The 18687-nt window shown below is 45.4% G+C and overlaps 1 protein-coding gene across 7 annotated transcripts in view; it reads right to left on the bottom strand.

Annotated features, from left to right (window-relative positions):
* Positions 1-18687, bottom strand: part of LOC142590832 (serine/threonine-protein phosphatase 4 regulatory subunit 1-like) — a 125137-nt gene that overhangs the window by 20341 nt on the left and 86109 nt on the right. For all 7 annotated transcript variants that reach the window (XM_075703243.1, XM_075703237.1, XM_075703250.1 and 4 more), the window contains 4 exons: positions 17559-17668; positions 12567-12752; positions 11816-12078; positions 1713-1833 (listed from right to left, as the gene is read on the bottom strand). In XM_075703243.1, the coding sequence (XP_075559358.1) occupies positions 1713-1833; positions 11816-12078; positions 12567-12752; positions 17559-17668 (680 nt within the window). The remainder of the gene's footprint in view (positions 1-1712; positions 1834-11815; positions 12079-12566; positions 12753-17558; positions 17669-18687) is intronic.

The following is an 18687-nucleotide window of genomic DNA, read 5'->3' as shown; positions in this document are numbered from 1 at the left end:
AATATTCATGCTCCCGCTCGGTGCGGGTGCCAAGTATACCAAGCTGGTGGGAGCTGGCCACGGAAACAGACACCAACAAACTCCGATCGACAAGTGCAGGCACACAGACCACAGACGAAACCTGCAGCTGCAGAAGGGCATTTAGACAAATCCGATTTGGAGTTCAAACAGCATAACCTTCATGAAGCAGCTGCCAGCAATTCCCTTTTCAGTCAGCTGCAGTCACACATTGTTGGCCGAAGTGTGCAATAGATTATTAGCCACATCGTTCAATGAGCATGCCTTGAACTCATGGTAAATTAGAATTTCCTTTTCCTGGGCGTGCTCCATCAATGCTCTTGCGAGCGGTAAAAAGGGCCAGTGAAAATGTCTGAAAAATTGGACAGTTCGAAAATACAAATGCCTGCCTTTACTGCTTCCCTACCGGGCTGAAATCACCACAGGCCCGTCCAAAATAGCCCTGAAGGCCTGCCAGTACACTTGTCAGGCTTATCAGTGTTCATACTGTTGCAAGAGACCAGCAGGTGCACACACATAATTAAAGAACACAGTAGAACCTCGTTCACACGATCTCTTATACAATTTCCCCGACCAACGTTCACAATTCAGGATGCAAAAATTCATCCTACACAGTTACGCTGCTTTTTTAATGGTTAATATTCTTCCGGAACACACTACCTCTTGGCCCCAATGTCCAGTCTACAGCCAAATTGCAGTCGTACGACACGTTTTCCGACCACTATACCCCATGTAAATAAAAGGGACAAGGCGTGCACGGTTAAGAGCAGCGGGTGCCCGCAACAACAGGTTCCCGGCTGTACTTGCCTGCCCATGTTGCATGAAATTGCCGCCATGCAACATTTCCTATACTGGGACCATCAAATGTACTTGTGGGTCTCGTCATTCAAGAACCGGCATGCTGCAATGCTTGACCCCTTGCCATGCTTTCCAGCTTCAATGACATCGGCAAGGGTGACAAAAACAGAGCCGGTGCCATTGCTGACAGCAACGAATTTGTTCAATGGAGAACACTGCACTGAACAGCAGGAAGCTTGATAGTGAATGTGGAAGCAGCTAGGCCTAGCAATGTGGCAGTGGTGGCCATGGCTGCCAGTAGATGGGCATGCGATAGTGCTGGTTCAAGGCAGCAAGAGAAACATAACGATAGTGGTGGCTTCGATTATTGCCGTTTTGGACCTGCAGTCATGGCAAGATAGTCCGGAAAATAGGATGAAGGGTTTCAAGCATCTGAAACTTCAGACATTCTTATACATTGGCTCTACGGGGTACGCGGTGGTGCTGTAAAGGCACTTGAATTATCGGGCATGTCCGAAAAATCAGGCATCTGAAATATGTCACCGTTGAGCGACAGTAGAAAATTGGAATGCACAGAAAGCTTCACTGCTTATTAAAGCAAGGACACAGTCAAAATCAAAATCATTCCGGAAAAAATTACACCAACAGTTTGTGACCTCTGTACTTGCCATGAAGTTCCATCTGTCCTTGTCGGAGGGTTGGCACCCAAGAAGGGGTAAAGGGGGAGAACCCCGCTTCTGGATATGCCAAAGGCAATATCATTATACGCGAGTTTAACTAAACTCTTAGCGACTCAGAAATACAAGTAGAGAATTGAAACTACTCATTGAATTCCAAGTTTAGGCTTATCTTTGGTTTTACATTTTGTTTTGCAAGAAAACATGAAGCAAACTTACAGCTTCAATACTCATGTGACGCACTTCAGCCACTTTGTCCACCAGCAGGTCGTTCACAATGGGGACTAGGTACTGATGAATATCCACTGGACAGTACAGTGTAGCTATCTCCTTCAACTGCCTGCACAAGAAATAACAATAAGAACAACTGACTGTTACCACAGAACAGACAATAATTGCACATCAACTTTAGCAAATGCTTGAGGTTGTGCAAACCAGGCTGATAAAAGATGCTCAAAGATTCATTAGTGCCATTCAGAGGAGCATGAAAGAGCAAAGAGAATACAAAGAGATACAATGAAATCCAGTTAATTCCAACTCGCATAATTCTGACTTTTGAAGTTGCTTCACAGCTACATGCATTTGTGAACAGGGAAATTTTTTAGTAGTTTACAGACATAAAGGCACGAAATGGTTAACATTCTCCATTCCTGGCTACCGTTTATCACAAAAATTGACACCCAAGCACAAATTTGCAAATTTAACACTGTTGAATGCAATGGCACACCGTTTTCCTTGCACAATTTTCCAGCACAGAGATTTCTGCAAATTTAAGCACTGAGCCATGGGCCGGAACCTTTACTTGTATTTGGCTCAGTTTTTGCTTAGCATGCTTCCCGCATTCTACCAGACATTCTGTTGACTGTCTAAAACTTCTGAAAAATTTTTTTCAGAGGATTTTGCAAATTTACAAGCATGCTGTTCCATTAGTCAGGCAAGCACAGGGTTTCTGCTTGCACGCCATGGATGACTTGGCAATAGCAGCTGTCAACAGTTTTCGGCATCGCTGACACATGCACGATTAACCCTGGCAAGCATGGTCGTGTATATATAGTAAGCGATCAACACAGCCATGTTTCCAGTGCAAGATATATTCTTTTGCACATACTGGTCTTTATTTGAACAAAAAAGTCTACACATTGCATTCTGTTTGCACTGAATGCCATTAGCACCGAATGCCATTAGCCTCAAATATGACTGGTACACCACTAAATTTCCCAAATGCAATGTTAGGAAAATGGAAAAGCAAATGAAGAAAGCTCTTAAGCGTATTTTAGGCTACCACAGCAAAATTTAAAGCATAAAATGAACAGCAGTAAGAGACCATGCAGAAGTCACTGGCATTACAAAAAACAAATCACAGAAATTTGCTACTGTTCGATTCGTGAAATATTCAGCTTGCTGCACTTGTGAAAAGTTAGTCAACAGTTAGTCTAAAGTCAGTCAATTATGTAAAGTTGATTCTGGATATATCAAACCTGAAGGAGATTGAATTTGAAATATATGGCTATCTGAAACCTCAGTGCATTTCAGAGCAGCAGCAATAATCTATATGTGCGCACAGTGGTGAAAAGCGTGTCTCAGGTGAAGGCGTGTGCCACGGCCGTGGTGGGAAGAAAGCCGCAAGACCTTCGCTGCTTCAAGAGTCAATGAAGAGAACTGCAGCTTCCGCACTACTTTTGTGCAAAATAGAAACAGTATTTCCTCATTCATTGAGTAAATAAAAGCGTGCTCGCATTTATTGTTTTCTTGATATTTTCAATAATTTGACATTCGGTTAATTTGGACATTTTTTCTGGTACCGTGAAATATGAATTGGCGAGGTTTTACTGTGCAGTGAAACCCCGTTAAACAGCAGTTGGCTGGAGATCTGAACAAGTATGTACTAAACAGTAGTACCGAAATGGCATCGGATCACCCACTTACCTGTCAAAAACTTAACTCAAAGAGTGCATGAAGGGGCAAGAACATGCGATATTTATTCACTTTGCACGACAGAAGTCTTATTTTCGTTTGATGCCGCGGCAGCCTAGCAGCGTTGACAGCGGCCTCAAACTTCCTGAAACTGGGCCAGCTTTTCAGCCAGCGCCCTCTTCCCAGCAAGCACTCACATGGCAGATTCCTCGTTGGCGTTACACATTCTCCGTGCACAGGTGCAGTAGCACTGCAGAAGTCGCGGGGTGCCTTTTTCATTGCGGGGTGCAGTTCTCGTCGCAACGTTTGCATTCACGAGGCTGACGTAATGCGCAGCTTCTGCCACTGTCACGCCTGAATCGGCCGTGCTGTTGCTTTCCATGTCATGCTCATTACTGTCGTTAGGCGACGCTTTGGCAACAGAGGCAACCATGGCAAATAGTCGAACCTCGTAGCCGAAATCTTTTCGCGGTCTTGGCAGCGCTGTCGAGCAACTTCTTCGAATTACAAATGCCACATACCGTTGTCAATAGCTGATCCCTGTCGGGTGCCAACACCAACTTCTTTGTGCCAGTTCAATGGCACGAATGATGTCCAATTTTCTTCTATGGGAAGCACCCGGTATTTCTCATCCGAGCTTCGGCATGACGCGAGTCCTATCTTGCACAACGCGACAATGCTCTCTGGCATGGTGCCAAAATGATGTTGACGCGGCTTCACGCACAAACGCACAGGGCGCTTGGAGGCCACCGTTCTGATCTCAAGAAGCTCATTGTTCTGCCGGGTTGCTCGATGGGAGCAACGCAACGCTCTGATTGCGCATCAAAAAGTGGAAACATTAACCGGTACCAGAGTCGTTCAATGCTTTTCTGGTCACGAAACTCCGCCGTAACGCGATGGGAGAGCTTGCTATGTTGCCGCAGCTGCCACGCGGCGGCGCTGGGAGCACGGTGGGGGCTAGACATAGCTGCGTCCGTTGGTTCTTTATTCAATGGCTGAGCGTCCAAGTCGTCCGGCGGCATCGGCAGTCGGTTTTCCTCATTTCACGAGAATTTTTTTATCTGTACTGCGTTGCCGCTTCTGTTACAGAGGTACGAGCAAAGAGGTATCGTTATTTTGTTTGCCCAGTGACGCGGATGAGTGGGTGAAGTGGAAACATGCAATACCGTGACAGGAAGCTGGCGGCTCGACATTCGACTCGAAACACATCGGAGTCTTCGAAGCGATAAGTTCGTTGTGAAAGGAGACGCTGTGTCCTTGCCCAGCGCCGTTCCTTGGCTGTTCGAAGGGCTGCTGGTGTACTAGGCACCACGGCAGAAATTGTGAATTTTTTTTCAGATGCCGTCTGCATTTCTTCACAAGAGAAAAGAACAAACTTTCACGGGCAAGTAAGCGCGCAACATGGCCAGCTGGTGGGGGCAAGAAAGTGATGTGCTGAATTGCTTCCTTAACAGTTTCAGCCATGCAAACAAGCAGCAGTTTTTTTTTTTTTTCGCTGTTTTTTCTCAATGCGATAGATAATCGTAAAGAAATGCATTTTCCTCTTTTCATTCGCTATTATGTCAACCATGTTCATTTTCTATTTTTAAAGTACTTCATTAGAACTACTTCGTAGCTTGCCGTTTTTTCTTTTAGGTGCTTTCCATCATAATATTGTAACGTCACTACACGTGGCAATATGTGTTTTGCCATTTCTGCCTTGTTTACTGCATTTTTTTTGTGCAGCATTGTCATGTTCACGAAAATACGTAATGAAATGTGCCATTATACTTAAGCTTGTGACGCAATGAGCATTAGTGTCTTCTCAGCTTGACATGTTTTGGGGTATTTTGGCCCACGTTATGTGGTTCGCTTACTGAACAAGTCCGCAGTGCAGCAGCGTCATGCTTGTGAACACGTGGGCTTATTTTTTGTTTAGATTAGCGACGTGAAACACGGCATCGTTTCAGTACGTTAATAAAGTTGCCCCAGTGCAGTCTTCATTACATAACCTCACGCCATGCAAGCGTAGTCCGTCCAAGCAACACACTCATTATGAAGCATGCCAAAACGGAGTGGGGGCGATAACTGGACTCGTCCCAGAAGGCGAGACATTTGTGAAAGCGCAACCAACGTGAAAATTAGAACTGCACGGGTGGCCTTGCGTAGCCACACAACGTAATGCGAGATGCACTTTCGTTCGTGCAATGCCAACGTAACAGGAACTTGTCAAGGTTACACGTTTGAAATGAACAGGCAGTGGTTGCAAACTCGGAGTTAAGGCTAGGTTAGAGATCAGCGTGTATTCACGCGACACATAGACGTCGCCTTGCAAAAGCTTCGTCGTTTCCGTTTTGAACAGTTGCAGATGCTTTCTGCGATAGGTTGCAGCAGAGTGAAGTTAGTTTTTGTAAACTAAATACGGGAAATCTAGCAGCTTTTCTGTTTTGTAATGCAGCAGCAGCAAACTCCTGCGGCGTAGACGATCTCATTGCAAATAGCTACCGCGATCGGAGCTGCTTCACCTCTCGCTGCAAGGCTTAAATTTGCAAGTTGGCAAGTTTCTTAGGCTTGCACAATGTCACAAGCCCAAGCAAACGATCTATTCTTAAATAATCTCATGCTCCTCTACCTGAGATAAGGAACTGCACTGCAACGACACATACATTTAATATTGCTGTGTCGGCACGAATGCCTCCATCGTAGCCGTTGTAACTTTTTCATGTGCACATGCAATAACCGCATTGTATGCAAGGCGAAATATGAGTTTTAGTAGAATGTTAGCTGTTTGATGAAATATTAACAATTGCTTCAAACCAGTAAAGGAGTTTCAGCCGAGTGCGGTGCGTTCGGACATGGAATGCCCCTAAGCTAACAACAGCGACCCTAGCGGCAGCTTCTGTCCCTGTATAAAACGGCCGGCGGAGTTTCGTGACCAGAAAAGCATTGAAGAACTCTGCGCTTACCATTGCGCTTACCATCTGTTGAATACTACGCGAACGACTCTTCGAGACAAACCAAGCGGTCTGCACGCATTAAGCATTCTTAAACAGATGCCCCATTTTCCTTTCATCATTTTCCGCACTTCGACAAAAAAAAAAACTACAAGCACACTTGCCTTTATTATGTGTAGGTTTATAATGGTTGTGGTCAACAACAACAAAAAAGGCGCCTTTCGATTCTTCTCGTCTGCACTCATGGGCACGCAACAAACCGCGAGCGGCAACGATAGCAGGCACGTTTACACTGATAGATTATAGAAGTGTACCCTTTTCATACGCAGACGCTTGTAACACAGCTAAGATATTCGCCCACCCTTAGCGGAAATGTGCCGTATTAGGATAGTAGTGAAGGAAAATTCCGCAGCATGCCTGCAGTGTGTTTCTACGTCACTGGCAGCTAAGCGCACCCATCTGTTTGTCCCCTCAAAGTGGACATGGCTAGGTTATTGCCGCAAACTTGCAGATATTAACGATATTATTCATTACAGATACGGAAGAAACCGTTTCAAAGCACGTAATGTACTCACGAGAAGAAAAAAAAATTGCATTCGGCTCACTCTGCCGGCTGCCATTTTTGTTTTGGTGTCCCGCACTATATACAGCAACAGCCGCCTATTTGTTGACCTGTTGTCATCCCGAAGCAAACGCAAAATAGAATAAATATATATATATATATATATATATATATATATATATATATATATATATATATATATATATATATATATATATATATATATATATATATGTACACACACACACACACACACACACACACACACACACAGTGAAACCTCGTTAAACCGTAGTTGGCTGGAGCTTGGGAAAGGTACGTACTAAACGGTAGTACTGTTTAACCGAATAGCATGAGATCGTCCACTTACCTGTCGAAAACGGTAACTCTGAGAGAGTGCGATGAAAGGGGAAAAACATGTATTTATTAACTTCGCGCGACAATGCGTTATTTTCGTTTGATGCCGCGGCGGCCTAGCACGCCGACGACAGCGGCCTCAAACTTACTGAAGCTGCGTGCCAGCTTTTCAGCCAGCCCCCTCTTTTCGGCAAACATTCGCACGGCAGATTCCTCGTTGGCGTTACGTATTCACCGTGCACGTGCGCAGTAGTGCTGCAGAAGTCCTGGGGGCGCCTTTTTCACTACGGGTGCCGGAGTTTGGAATAATTTTCATTTGGAATAGAGTTACGTTATCGTGCCCCTATTGTCGTCGCGACGATTGCATTCATGAGGCTGACGCAACGCGCAGCTTATGCCACTGTCGGGCCTGAATCGCCCGTGCTATCGCTTTCCGTGTCGTCCTCGTCACTGTCGCTAGTCGACACTTCGGCAACAACAGAGGCAACGATGGCGAAAAGTCGAACCTCGTAGCCGACATATCTTCGCGGTCGCAGCAGCGCTGCCGAGCAACTTCTTCGCATTCCAAATGCCACACACTGTAGTCAACAGCAGATCCCTGTTGCGTGTCAGCGCCGACTTTGTGTCACGTTCGATAGCACGGACGATGTCTAATTTTTCTTCTATGCTGAGCACCCGACGTCTTTTTTATCCAAGCTTCGGAACGACGCGAGTCCTCGCTTGCACGGTGCCATAACGCTCTCTGGCACCGCGTCGAAATGATGTTGATGTGGCTTCACGCGCAAACGCACAGGGCGCTTGGAGGCCGTTGTTCCGATCTCAGAGGAGTGTTGTTCTGCCGGGCCGCCCGATGGAGACGGCGCAGCGCCGTGTTTGCGCAACGAAAAGTTCAAACGCTACGTTTTAACCGATGCGTACGCAGTAAGCTGGTACGGTTTGTGCGGATACGAAACACATTATGTTCAATGGCTGCTGAGTCGGGGATTTGACTTGACTACTTTTAAAACGAAACTACTGTTTAAGCGGGTACGGTTTAACGAGGTTTTACTGCATATATATTATTTTTTTTTCCGGGAAATTTAACCCGTGTAATGATTTCACCCCTGAATTAGCGTCAATTTTTTTTTTGACAGAAAAGTGCGATCATTATAGGAGTAAATACGGTAGTTACAATGAGTACACGTGGCAAAGATTACGCTTACATCGAACAAAAATAGCAGCAAGTCCCGAAATATTAAACGTCAAACGGTGCAAAAGTGCCCCCAGAAGTTGTCTTTCCCTTGCCGCGGCAAGGAAACTCGTCGACACACCTCGAAAGTGGTTAACCCCGGCGGCGCAGCTCCATCCACCAGCTCCTTCTGCAGTGACCAGGCCACATCGGGCGAGTCAGCGACACTCTCTTGGAAAAATTTACCCTGGCCCGGCCACAGCGCTTGCTCAGACAGCTATCTTGTGCCTTCATCGTGCAAGATGGTGCAAGTTCGCATTGCCTCGCTGCTGTCCTTGTTCGTTGTGTGTGCGCCCTGCGGGCGTTCTCCCTCAGTGTTGCCGTGATGGCTAGGGCAAAGCGGCAGAATTTGCTTTTCGCCAAAATCAAATCGAATCGAATGCGGTAAGAAGTTGGATGTCGTCGCAACGTACAAAATTCCGAGGTACACTCTCAGCACGATCTTGAATATGGGGGAGATTAGGGCTAAATCAGACAAACACGAGACTCTGCCTGTGGCACACGACGCGTACACACGGCCGTGTACAAGTGGTTCATCTGAAACTGCTTCAGAGGTGCCAGCTTCAGGTTGCCCAGTGACGACTGAAAATGGTTACGAGTGTGACAAAGCCATTTCCAGTGTTGCCAAAGTTTGCAGCAAGCTGTCAATTTTTGGAAGCCGTTGAAGGACCAACGATCGACAAGTTTGAGTGCGGATGATGGTGCCGCGACCACGGGAGAGCCTGAAAACAAAGACTACATTACAGACAGTACCGTGCACAAGTAGAAGTGCACACAATGAGGAAAGCAACGACGCTCCTTTGCCCAAATCCTCCAAGGTGACTGGTGCACTCCCCCTAGTCCAGTGCTTTTGTACAAATGTGGAAGGCTGCGGCCTCAGCTGATCGAACTCTTTGGACAATGTGGAGTAGAGCGTGCTGTTACAGGCTGCGAAGTTGCCCAAGCAGATACAAGACTATTTCATGCGAAACGAAGCTAGTTTCAAGAAAGTGCTCTTATAAATGGTACATGCTTTTAGGACATCCAATTCTTCAGCAGGCTAATATGGAATTATGCCCTATATGGAACTGATACATGTGTTTTTGCGAGTTCGATATAACCAAGTTCGACTGTACATCAGGCAACTTGTCGAGGTTTTCGTTTTAGTATCGGCTCTGCTCTTTTCCTGTTGGAGCCAATCCACATGAGGTGCCAGTGTCATCACACATGCCACTTCAGCAGTTCATGGCCCTCCCCATCTAGCTGCTCCATTGGCAACTGCAGACACTACACAGACGTTAGATGCAAAAGTGGCTTTCCCACTCAAATGCAACCCTACAAGCATGAATGAGACACATTCCACTGCTTCGGCACCGAGTGTGTACACGCGATTTCGCGATTTTGTTAAATCTAAACTGTAGCATGAAAATCCGTACAAGTGTGGGTTAGGATCAAGTTTGTTTTGTTCGGATGCAGAGCCCCAAAATGCCAACTGCAGAAAAAGCCCTTGTAACAAGACACCCAGTGGTGCAGCCATCTACAATTAGTCATCCATGCTTTTCCGTGGAACGTTTATTACTCTGGGAGGCCTTTCACGTTCTTAGAACAAAGTGGCCACCTGCTCTTGCCAATAACAAACGGCCGCAGCCTACATGAGCGAACCATACGTGCAGAAAGCAAAACAGACAACCAGCATGCTCATTTTTGCTCCAGGATATGTATGTATTGCCCTACAGATTTAATGTCTAGTTTGACAAGAGAAGTAAACTTGCAGCGGAGTGGCTCGGTACATGTAAAAAACCTCCAAAAACACGCCATCAGTTCGATACAGAGCATAATTCGACATAAGCCTGCTAAAGAATTGGATGTCATAAAAGCACATACAATTTATAAAATCATTTCATTGATGAAACTAGCTTAGTTTCCCATGAAATAGTCCTGTACTTTCTTGTGCTTAGGCAATTTCGCTGCCTGCAACACACGCACTTCTCCACATTGTCCAAGGACTGAGCAGCTGAGGCCGCAACCTTCCATGCAGAAGAACCGGACTAGTGCAAGTGCACCAATCACCTCGGAGGGTGTAGGCAAAGGACAGTCGTTTTCCTCATTGCACCCACTTTCACTTGTGCTCGGTACGATGTCAGCATTGTAGTCTGTTCCCGGGCCCTCTCGTGGTCGCGACAGCATCATCTGCAATCACAAATTCGTCGAACATCGATTCGTCAACGGCTTCCCAAAGTTGACAGCTCGCTCCAAAGTTCGGCACCACTGGCAACGGCTTCGTCGTATTTATCAGAATTTACAGACATCACCGAGCACACGGAAGCCGGCATTTATGAAGCAATTTCCGATGGACCACTTGTACATGGCCGTGCGTACACGTTGGGTGCCATGGCACTGGGTCAAGATTTTGTCCCGCTTTAGCCCTAATCTCCCCCTTATTCTTCAAGATCGTGCTGAGAGTGCTCCTCGGTATCTTGCACACTGCAGGGACATAAGAATTCTCACCGTGTTCGACCTGACTTATGATTTCGAGCTTCACGACGAAAGGCGAATTCTGCCACTTCATCAAGGCAACACTGCGGGAGAAGGTCGACAAGGCGCAAACACGATGAACCAGAAAAGCAGCGAGACAACTTGCACTTGCGCCACCTCTCGCGATGAGGACACAAGTGCCTCCAATTGGCTGCCTGAGCAAGCGCTGCGGGCAGGCCAGGATCATTTTTGCAGGGGGGTGTCGGCGGCTCGTCCGAGGCAGCGCTGTCACAATAAGGAAAGCGCATGGGAGAGCGGCTGGATGGAGCCGCGCCGCCAGGTTTCCTCGCCACGGCAAAGGAAAGCCAACTTCTGGGGCACTTTTTCACCGCTTGATGTTTGATATATATCGGGAGTCACTGCTATTTTTGTTCGATGTAAGCATAATTTTTTGCTATATATACTTATAACTATACAGTGTTCAGAAATTGTTCGATATATAGAATAATTCTATGTAAACGGGTTCGATATAGTAGAGTTCGACTGTAGTACAGCTATGTACTTTTATATGGTATTTTCGAAGGAGTGTAGCAACTGTTCAATATAGACAACAATTCAATATATTTGGGTTCAATATACCCGGGATTGGCTGCATTAGTTGCAACAAAATGGTCTGCCACACACTTCACCATGGCAAACAACTGCTCATATTCACAAAATTAAAACCACATACAACAGACTTGTGAACTGCAGGCGCAGTGGCAAAATGGCTTATACTACATGCAAAACAGCCTTGGTTTTACCATTGAGTGAAGCAAGGCAATAGGAACTATTACAAACTTCAGAGTACAAATAGAACTCAAAACCAACACACCGAGCAAGAGTGAAGCGAAAGCGCCAGTTGCGATGGTTATCCATGCAGAGGAAGTCGGCTAACAAAGGCAATGAGCGACGCTGGTCTCCTCTGCTCAAACCCCGTAAAAACGGTGCAAGCCGCTCCAAGAGGCCCACTCGCACCTCATCCACATCCCGTACGAAGCCCTCAAAGCTTGGCACCAGGTCCCGCGAAGCAATTTGGGGGCCCAGGATAGTGGCTAGCTCATGCAAGCAGGATGCCACAATGTGTCGCACCTTCCACTGTGCCAAAAAGAAAGATTCAAGATAAGCAGTTGGTTCTGGGCAACAACACACAAGTTTAGCACACCATACAGCAGAGTTTCCCTAAATTTCTGGCCTAACCCAAAACTGCAAGCCTTCACACAGTGCCTAGAAACCCTTCGTACACACTCTGCCCCATCCTCCAATGTACTTATGCACTGTCTCGCAATAAATGTAGCAAACGACTATGAAAGGCATACATCAATATATAAAAGAAAGCATAAACTACCAAAGGATACAATATAAAGAAGCATCCAGAACAACTATGCAGAATCTGTGCACAACTGTGGTGTGCATTTGCTCTTACACGTGTTTATATGTCCCATTAATGTTTACACTTGTGAGCACTTTACAAGCAATAATTATGTAAGTAACAACATTGCCCTTCAAACCACAAGATGCAGAAACAGGTTAGATTCAGTTTAATAAAACAACCTTTGAGCATGCAGGTGAAAACTTGCACAAACCTGTACATCAGACACTAAACAGCGGTAGGTCATTCGTAAACAAGGCCAATAATGGCGACCAAGAGTAAGTGCCACGGCAGGTAGGCTATGGGCACAATGACGCCCTATTTCAGAGTCCAAATTTTGTGCCAAGGCAGGGTCGGTCATGGTCTGGTACCGCTCTAGCAAGAGCACAGGCACGATGTCCTAGAATGCAAGACACGGAAAACAATTGATAAATAACCACCTCATACGCGTTAGGATATTTCAATTTACACTTTTACTGAAAAACGGTTTTCTGTAAAGTGCACTACACCTTAAAGAGGCCATGAAACACTTTTATAACTTCTCATAAAATGGCTTCATGATTAAATGACGACATGTCATGAATCACATGCCACACACATTTTTCAAATCCTTGAACTATGAGTGGACTTCTTGCACCGATACACGCCTTTCTCTCTCTTTTTGTGTCCGCTAGCGCACTTGAAGCTACACAATAGAGAAGCAAGGATAGCAAAGCCCCGGCCAAAAGGTGTGTTGTGGCAGTGAAAGGGCTCGTCACGGCACCCCATGGCTGCCTCAGTAGACTACACTACGCAGCACACCACTGCCATCTCGGAGACACGCAACAGATGCAGCTATGCGCAGCGCAAAGATGAATATTTTCCAGTCTTTGAGATCATTGTGTGAATCATTACAGCACGAGACGAGATGCCGATATGCGCCAAGCTGGTAGGGACCGAGTGGCCAGAGACAGCCGTTGTCATCGCCAACACAGCATTCCATGGACCACAATGTGTGATGCCGCCAGAGTGAAATGCGACGCTCACTTCACGTCACCTGATGCAGGGAACGGTGGCATGTTTGGGTTACCACTTATTAAAAGCGTGCAGTATTCTTATAACGGCATTATGCGCCACACACTGTGGAACCGGTAGGTGAAGATGCTTATCGCAAGAGGATTGGTGGCAATAACTGAATGCAGCATGGAGGGAGACTTGCTTGTAGTGAAATAAGAAACCGAGTGCACGGCTACATTTTGGCATCAGACGGGTGGGCAGAGTATTGCAGGGAAGACGAGTGGCTACAGTTCTCATCACAGGCACCTTGTGCCTTTTCCTTGTTTACATGGGATTTAGTGACAGCTTGGGAATGTCACAAACCTTGGTGCCAAAACATTGCATTTTTCAAGAGCCTATGAACCGGTTAGAAGAAGTGCAACGGTATTGGGTCATTCTTTGTGTTCTCAATAGAGATTGTGCAGAACAGGATCATATCAGCGAGGTTATACTCTATGTTCCTCTATTTAATTTAAAATTAGCGATTACGCATTACAGAGAATTCTCCAACAATCACAAAATCAACCAACAGTGTTGGCCAACGGCTTTCAATGACACTGCAGGAAGACAGTGGGGAAATTAGATTAAGCATTCTTTTGCTGTGTTTGAGTAAATTCCCTGATGCATGCAATGCAGTAACATTTGGCTCAAATTTTTCCAGCAACTTCTACGACAGAATGGCATTTTGTTTGTTCAAAAACTGTTTTAGGGCCCCTTTAAGAGATGAGTGGTAAGAGCACCAAATACCATATTTTTTTTCACATAATCTACCACTGCATATAATCCGCACCCCCAATTACAACAGCCCAGGAAGAAAAAAAAGATGCATATAACCCAGGGAAATAACTGCATACAACAAAGCTCACATTTTTGGAAAAATAGTCTCCATTCGCAGATTTACAACCCATTCAGAGCCACTTAGGCAAGCAGTTCTGCATCCCCGACATTCCCTTTCTGCTTTTTTTTTTTTTTGTATGGATTACACGAATGAGAATACGGTACAGCATTTAAGGGTAATCAGATGACAAACATTCCATATAACAATATTCTCAGTATAATGAAGTACGTAGCTTTCTATAACTTCTTGTCCATAGAACGCCATGTATTCCAAAGCTCAATCTACTGAAGTGTGTTTATACAAGATTTCAGTATAACGAAATGTCACTGCCACAGAAATACCAAAGCAATAAATAGAAACTGTCACGGACGCAGCAGGTATCTCCCGCTATCATGTTCTGTATAAAGACCAAGCATGTTAATATCCTATCATGCCCTGAACGTTGTATGCCGTGGGTTGAATGTAGTGCTGGAGTTCCCGTAATGTAGAGTTTGGGAGATACATTTAAGCAAGCAGCAGACAAAGTGTTCACTCCTTGCTGCTTGCACTTTTCACAACAGCATCGTCCCACTGCAGGCGACTCAGATGCAAGGGCAGCGTGGACACTAAAGTGCCGCAGGCTTCAATTGACGATGTCCACACAGCATGAAATCTTATCTTGCCCGATATTTCAAAAAATCTTGAGGCCCCTTCCGTGCAAGAAAAATGCAAAACCAACAGTAATTGCATAAAATCAGTGGTAGTCAAGCCAGTTTAGGATTTGTAGGAATTTTTGGAGCAGGAAAAATGTCGTTCTGCAGCAGTTTAGGAGCAGCCACACCAGCATTTTAGAGCAGTTTCAGAGCAGAAAAATTGTCTTTTTGGAACATTTGGAGTAGTACAGCAGTAATCTGTAGCCATTTGGCAAAGCTTGTCATTACTGTGCAATCAGCAAGTGCTGTTCATGAGTGAAGCAAGACACAAAGCCAACAGCAACAAATTAAGCTTGTCTTCCCACAAACCATACTGTGTTGCAAACACATTTGGGTAGGCAATAAACTTAAAAATTTGGAGCCTAACGGGAACCAAGACATGCACACCTGGGTGCAAGACAGACAAGATTACAAGAGCTAGAACAACTTGCACTGTGAGATACAAAACAAAGTGATGGCAAATGTCCTTTGTGCATTCCAAATGAACGATGTGCTTTACCTAAAGCACAAGACAAAATGTGTATTACGCATATTACACCTCCGCATGGTGTGTCACAAAGATGGTGATGGCGGTTGAGACCAATATTCGTACCATCCCGTACACTCGCGTTCATTGCGAGGCGGTTTGTTGGCTTCCAGTGTGTCATGCCGCCTCTGCGAATACAGTCAACGACTGAATTTTCGGACGGCCAAATTTTCGGACAAGCCCGATATTTCAGACGTCTTCAAGGCACCGCCACGAGCCCCATAGAATCAATGTATAAGGACACCTGAAGTTTCGGACGCTCGAACCCCCCGCCGTCCAATTTTCCGGACTTTTTGACGCGACGGAAGGTCCTTTGGCTCCTCGCACAGCGCCCTTGCAAAGGAAATACACTTGCAGCCGAAGCATATCACCGCTTTGAATCACAACTAGCCGAATCTAGCAGTCACACACCGATTTGGTCTGGCCACGCTGGCTATGTCCACTGTTTGCCTTCGATGGCTCCCACTCAGTCTTCGTCGTCCTCGCCAATGGCATCGAAGCGCGGAAAGCAGTACCGTCGGGGAAGACTCCAATGTTGAAAATGAGGAGCCAATGCCTGCGCCGCCTACAAGCGCTGAGTTGACATGAGCACTGTTGACTCATCAGTGTAGTGCTGACATGACCCTTGCTCAGATCGAGGCGAATATGATCGCATCCAACCGGAACGCCGTCCAAACAACAATCAACAAGTTCTTCAAGCCACTGCAGCAATAACACCGGCTGCCCGACGATGCACATGTACATAATAAACTGGCAGTCGGCTGCATACAGAGTTTTTTAACGCCTCTTCTTATAGCGACTTCACTGATGCTTTGGCAGGGTTTCGGAAGCCTGGTACTTTGCCCTTTACCCTCTAGATCCAATAAAAAAAGAAGAAAAGCTGCGTTTTTTTGCATGCATTCATTTTTTTGGACTGCCTGAATTTTCGTACGTTTTTACGTTCCCTAGATGGTCCGAAAAATCGGTCGTTGAATGTAGATACGAGTTCATTCAGCATAAAACCATAGCTTTTGTTGCAGATACCAGACCGGCCTTTTGAAGCACTACCTTTTACTACCCAAGGGCTCAAGCTGCCACAGGCACGTCCGAAATAGCTCTGAAGGCCTGCCAGTACAACCATTAAGCATAACTGTGCTTGTACTATGACAGGAGACAGTGGGTGTGTGCGTGTATAATTACGGAATGCATACTGTGTCCCGTAACAATTGCTGCTTCCCACTCTTGGTGTGCTTCACCCCAATACTTTGTGTATGCTTCACCACGTAACACTTCTATATTGAGGCGAAGCTGACTTACGGAAACTGGCATTATGTAATGTGTCGAGCTTTCCAAGCTTCGAAACCATTGGCGACAATTACAAGGCAGTGTCGGTGCCACTCCTAGCAATGGCGAATTGTTTTAATGAATAACACGGCACCGAACAGTAAGAAGCTTGGTAGCAAACTTCGAAATAGCTAGGCCTAGCGTTGTCGCGGTGGTAGCTATGGCTGCCAGCGGACCTGCATGCAAGAGTGCCTGTTCTGAGGTGGCAAAGTAATCAAAATGGCAGCGGTGGTGGCTTCGATCAATGCTGTTTTGAACCTGCGGTCATGGCAACAAGTCCAGAAAATCGGACGGCAAAAGGTTTTTGTGTCTGCCATTTCGGATGCTCTTATACACAGACTCTGGCATATGTGGTGGTGCCGCGAAGGCATCCGAATTATTGTACATGCCTGAAAAATCGGGTTTCTGGAAAATCAGTCGTTGATTGTAGTTTCATAACCCTATTGAAAACATTGCACTGCTGTGAAAGCACCGCACTTTTGCACAGTTGGCCCAAATGGCACTTGAGTGGATGCAGCCAGGAGCACGCCAGTCAAATTGTATCAAAATGGCACAAATGGCACAGGTGGACCACCACTGATAAAATGCAAATTTCAACATAATGGAGTGAAACGTGTACACTTTGCCAACTTCATTATATCGAGGTTTGGCTCCATTTCAAAGCTGTAAACAATTATAAGTTTCTTATCCTGACTGTCAAAGTGCAATGATCATGTGGCATTTCTAGAGAAATGCCATTTATTTCGGATTTCGTAAGCTCAACAAAATACGTATAGCAAAATCATTTCTTACTTGATCCTGTGCTGACCAGCTATCGGAACCACTGTTGAGAGATTTAGAAAGGAGAGTGTTTTCACAGCCTGCTATCTCTTTTAACTTGCTCATCCTTATTTTGTGAACACCTGCCAGGAAAAAAAAAGGAAACAATGCCACCTATGCACAGAAATACACAAAAGCCACAAAACAATGTGCATGTGTGGACAGAATATGCTATACAGCCTACCCTCCATTAAAGCAAATCTCTAGCTATATTTTCTTACATCTACTGATCGCAACGAAATTTGCACATTGTGTTCTGCTGGAAATTAATCATGCGCCATTAACAGTGCTTTTTAGTTTGACACTCCGGAGTCTACTCTACCCCCATGAAGACGCAGCATGCTCATTTTATTAAGGGACTGCAATGCACGGCATAGCATGTGCCACTAAACACACAATGGCGGCTTTTTAGACAAGAGCAAAGTTGCTGAACATTCAAAATATGCCGCAAATGTCATGCCCAAACTTGTGCCAGAAGTTTCATTGAAGGGACATTCATTATGCTCTAAATCAAAAACAGGAATTTAGTAGAATTTATTTTGCAAGGTGCACACACGTGCATGAGCTGGATACTACTGTATTTATTTAAACCTAGGCAGATAGTTTTTTCTTTTCTTTTTTTTTCAAATAATCATATATAAAGCTCTTGGGTCTGCTTAGATTTCAGGATTTTAAAAAAGCGTGCCCGTTAGTAACTGAAAATGATAAATATGGTGCATAGCTAGTGCCACCTAGAAAAGTCAGTATCGCAGCTGCTATTAGCCACACCTGTAGCCAACTGAAGTACATGAGCGACATCGCTATTTTGACCTGTCGTATCACAGTGCAGTGTGGCCCATACCATGGTGTTATCGTAATGGCACCAAACAGGCGATGCAATTATAGTTTCAAACGAGAAGTTGTGCTAGCCGCAGAGGCACCGTCAAACATTCAAGCCAGGTAAGACTTCAGCATCCACGAGAAGAAAGTCTGTCGTTGCAGGGGGCAACAGGGGATGCTTTTTGCATGTGCCACAACAAGGATATGAGACCGATAAACAAAATAAATGCGCGATAATAGAGTAGCTGTTCACCAAGATCACGCTGCATTTCAGTGTGTGCAA

The sequence above is a fragment of the Dermacentor variabilis genome, chromosome 1 (genome assembly GCF_050947875.1).
Source record: "Dermacentor variabilis isolate Ectoservices chromosome 1, ASM5094787v1, whole genome shotgun sequence".
Taxonomy (NCBI): Eukaryota; Metazoa; Arthropoda; class Arachnida; order Ixodida; family Ixodidae; genus Dermacentor; species Dermacentor variabilis.
This window is presented reverse-complemented; position numbering and strand designations above follow the sequence as displayed.